Genomic DNA, 3799 nt, shown 5'->3' on the forward strand with positions numbered 1-3799 from the left:
GACATCCCTATTTCACAGCAATCATCTCATAACTCGCAGTGATATCGCAGTGTACAGTATAGATATATATATGAGGACAGGGAGAAAAAGAGAGAGAGAGTCAGTCAATGCCAGTGCCATCGCTCACAATCTCCATCACTATATAGAAGCGCCAATGTCTGCCACTGTCAGTACCAGTGAGTGAGTGTGTGAGAGAAAAGAGAGGTAGAGAGAGATATATAGACCGAGGAAAAGGATAGGGAGGTAGAGAGACAGAGAGATAGAAACTACTTGTGCTGCAACAGTAACTCCACATATAATAATAATACATTAGTTATTTTATTGATTGTTTCGGGGCTCTGGAATCACATGCAATTCATTCTCCAGTTTTTCGATTCTTCGCATCAGTTTGTTGACCAGCGCCTCCTGTTCCTGTTCGAGGGTGCGCTCCAATTGCACCTATAGTTTTTAAGGAGGGGGCGAGGATGGGGTGTGGGTGACAAAAAACAAACAAATAATTAATTTTAATTATCAAATCACAATTACCAAATAGATTTCAATTAATTTTTTTAAAAAAATAATATCTAAAAAACCTTTTCAGCTCTCAATTGGTTCACTTTACTCGACAAATCGTTTGTCAAACATTTTTCTTCGTGTTCATAATGAAGTGTTAGTTTTTCTTTCTCTTTTTTCAGTACTTGAATCCTCTTCAACAGTGTATTGCTTATAAACTCTTCTTCCTGTTCGGCCTTTACTTGTATGGAAACGCTGGCCCTCCGGAGGGCTTTGTTTTCTTCGACCAGCGAATTGATTCGCATCTTCAGTGTTTCCACTTCCGATCTGAGCGACCGGTTCTCCTGTTCGAGCTTTTCCATTGGTGTCAACAACGATGACGACGATGTCAACGATGTTGTCGATCCGGCCGCGGCCGGTGATTGCGGCGGCAATGGTGGCGGCGGCGATGGCGTAACAAAGCCGGCCCGTGTGCTGCTGTCCATCGGTACGACCATACAGTTGTTCAGTGAATCGTTGTCGCCTTGCGGTGACATATCCACTGTCGATGACGAGGACGTAACCGACGAACTAACCCATAACTGATCCGGCGATTCAGCCATTGTTTTCTCCGCAAAACAATGTGATGTTTTCGGTGATTTAGATATGATATGAGTGGACACCAAATGATTTTTGTTTGTTGATGAATGGATGGATGTCTTTGGATGAAAAATGACTGTCTAATCGATGAGATGTGATTATCACCGCTGAACTGTCACTGAAATAGATGTCAAACAACAACAACAATCAGTGATGACTACTATTACTACTACTAATATAACTAAGCAATCAATGCATTCAATAATATAATAACAACAAAACAACCGTTTGATTCAATCAATCAGTCAATCAAATGCATGACTTTATATTCAATGTAAAAGTCAAGTGTTTTTTTTATATACAGTATTATATAATTAATGTATTGTTTTGTTATTAATTATTATTATTATTATTAAAAAAAGTATTTACTATTAATACCATAGAATACTATAGTGTTTTGATGTTAATGTTGTTTTGATGTTTGTTTAACACTAATACAGTGTGTACTGTACTGTAGATACACAGTATTACAGTAATAATGATTATAATATAATATTTATTTTTTTTAAATCCAATACAAAGTTTTTATTACAACTCTTTTTATTAGACACACTGTACTTGTTTTACACTGATATATACAAAAGTTAAGTACAGTATATGATGATATACTGTAACAACAACTGTAATGTATGTACAATAAAACAGTTACGACACCTGTTGTCCGCATATTTTTTTTTTGTGTGGTGGACACAACTACAGTAACGGGCTAACCAGGTAACCGGGGACACTATGTCTCTATAAAAACATTTTTTTTGGGGGAAACTAGACTACCGAACATTGATTGTTGTCCTGCACTGGCCAATTGTTTTCGGGAATCAGTCAAATGTTGGCTAAAATACAACTAACTGTCCCTCCAATTATTAATGATTGAAAACTTTTTTTTAATAAATTTATTTATTTTATTTAAATTTAGTTAATAATCAATTAGTATACATTGACAATGGATCATTGATTTTAATTTAATAATATACATAGAATTTTTAATATACATAATATACATAATATACATAGATTTTTAATAAAATATTGTTTTTTTATAAATTTACTATTTGTGAAAGTTATAGTACATTAAGTTTTTAAATAATGATATCATATATTAAATTGAATTTTAATATTTCTAATAAATGATAAATCGTAATATATATATATATATATATATGTTAAATTTAATTTAATTTAATTAATTAAACATTAATACTTTTTAAAACATTAGACACATTTTATTTATAAATGTTAAGACAAAAAAAATAATAAGTTTCTACTAAATGATAAAAAATGTATTGCTATTATTATGAAATTATTAATTAATAAATTAAATATGATGTACATACAATTGATTGACAAATAATGATAAACTTAAAAATTATAATATATAATAAACGGGTATTAATTACAATAATTAATTAAACATATATATAAAAAACATAATAATAATTTGATATATATATATTAAATTATAATTGACAGGAACTATAAAAACTCTTATTAAGGCTATTGTTCATAGCTATTAAAAATTATTTAATTGATTATTTAATTAACTAATTAGCTAATTAATCATAATTATCTATAGAATAAACAAAATTAGCTTTAAAATTTTCTAAAATATACAATATATATTGAATATATATATATATATATAGTTATATAATGTAATAGATTATGAAAAAAATATAGTGAAATGAAAATTTTAAAATTTTAAAATCATTAAATAATAAATATTAATTAATATACTTTATAATAATAAAAAAATATGTGATAATTTAGATAATATATATAGAATTCAGATTTGATTAAATATTACAATTTTGATAACCATATGTATATCTGTTTTAATATCAATATCCGCCTCCATATCCACCACCGAAACTGTCCTCAAAACCACCCAAATGTCCGTACGAATCAAATTTAGTACTAAACACACACATATATATATATATAAATTGTACATGGTAATTATAATTAAATTAAATTATCAATTAATTAAAACTCATAGTAGTAATTTATAAAAAAATTAGTTTACTAAGAAAAATTATATACCTTAATAATAATTTATACGAGTTATAGAATAATTGTTACAAAAATTTCATATATTTATAAAATAAAATATAATTTTTATGATTTAAAAATATATATATATATATTAAATACATACTAAACTGGATGATGATAATGATGGACTGTATGTCCACCTCCACCGTGACCACCACCTCCGTGACCATTGGTCAGTAACATACCGATTAATATACCGTTTAACAACTTTTTCGTCCCGCACTCACATTTGGCAATCATTGTGACCGCCAATGTTAATGCCATCACAACAAATATAATAGTTTTCGACATAATTGTTTTTTTTGGTTAAATTTAATAAATAATTTTTTTAATTAAAAATTATTAATTAAATACGTATTTACATCACAATAACACCACAACCACTACCACTACAAACTCCGATGACAACGATATCGAAACTGATTCAAAAAACTGTTTTCAATTAAACATTTATATATATTATGCTGAGAAAAAAATAATATGTATTTATAATTTAATAATAATTAAAAATTAATAGTATGATTATTATTTATCCAAATTAAAAGTAATGTCTTTTTTTTATTGTTGCTGAAAAAATTTATTGTCTCCAAAAAGTTCATAATCATTGACCAAAATATAA

General features: G+C 27.9%; 1 protein-coding gene across 2 annotated transcripts; it reads right to left on the reverse strand.

Annotated features, from left to right (window-relative positions):
- Nucleotides 1-294: 294 nt before the first annotated feature.
- Nucleotides 295-1594, reverse strand: LOC128960795 (coiled-coil domain-containing protein 6-like). 2 transcript variants are annotated; one of them, XM_054306933.1, is made up of 3 exons: nucleotides 1510-1594; nucleotides 573-1249; nucleotides 295-438 (listed from the first exon to the last, which is right to left on the reverse strand). In XM_054306933.1, the coding sequence occupies exons 2-3, from the start codon at nucleotides 1092-1094 to the stop codon at nucleotides 319-321; spliced, it is 642 nt and encodes a 213-aa protein (XP_054162908.1). In that variant the 5' UTR covers nucleotides 1095-1249; nucleotides 1510-1594; the 3' UTR covers nucleotides 295-318. The 2 variants fall into 2 exon arrangements, with proteins under 2 accessions (XP_054162908.1, XP_054162907.1); XM_054306932.1 differs by lacking the exon at nucleotides 1510-1594 and having other exon boundaries at nucleotides 573-1394.
- Between the last annotated feature and the right edge of the window lie 2205 nt (nucleotides 1595-3799).

Source organism: Oppia nitens, unplaced genomic scaffold (assembly GCF_028296485.1).
Source record: "Oppia nitens isolate AA-2021 unplaced genomic scaffold, nextdenovo-longstitch-racon4-pilon3 scaffold55_pilon_pilon_pilon, whole genome shotgun sequence".
NCBI lineage: Eukaryota > Metazoa > Arthropoda > Arachnida > Sarcoptiformes > Oppiidae > Oppia > Oppia nitens.

Excerpts from the sequence above, each read along its gene's own strand:
- LOC128960795 (XM_054306933.1), bottom strand. The coding sequence starts at position 1,094 with ATGGCTGAATCGCCGGATCAGTTATGGGTTAGTTCGTCGGTTACGTCC. Across the intron at positions 439-572 it reads ACCAATTGAGAGCTGAAAAG|GTGCAATTGGAGCGCACCCT; the intron begins GTTTTTTAGATA and ends TAAAAACTATAG.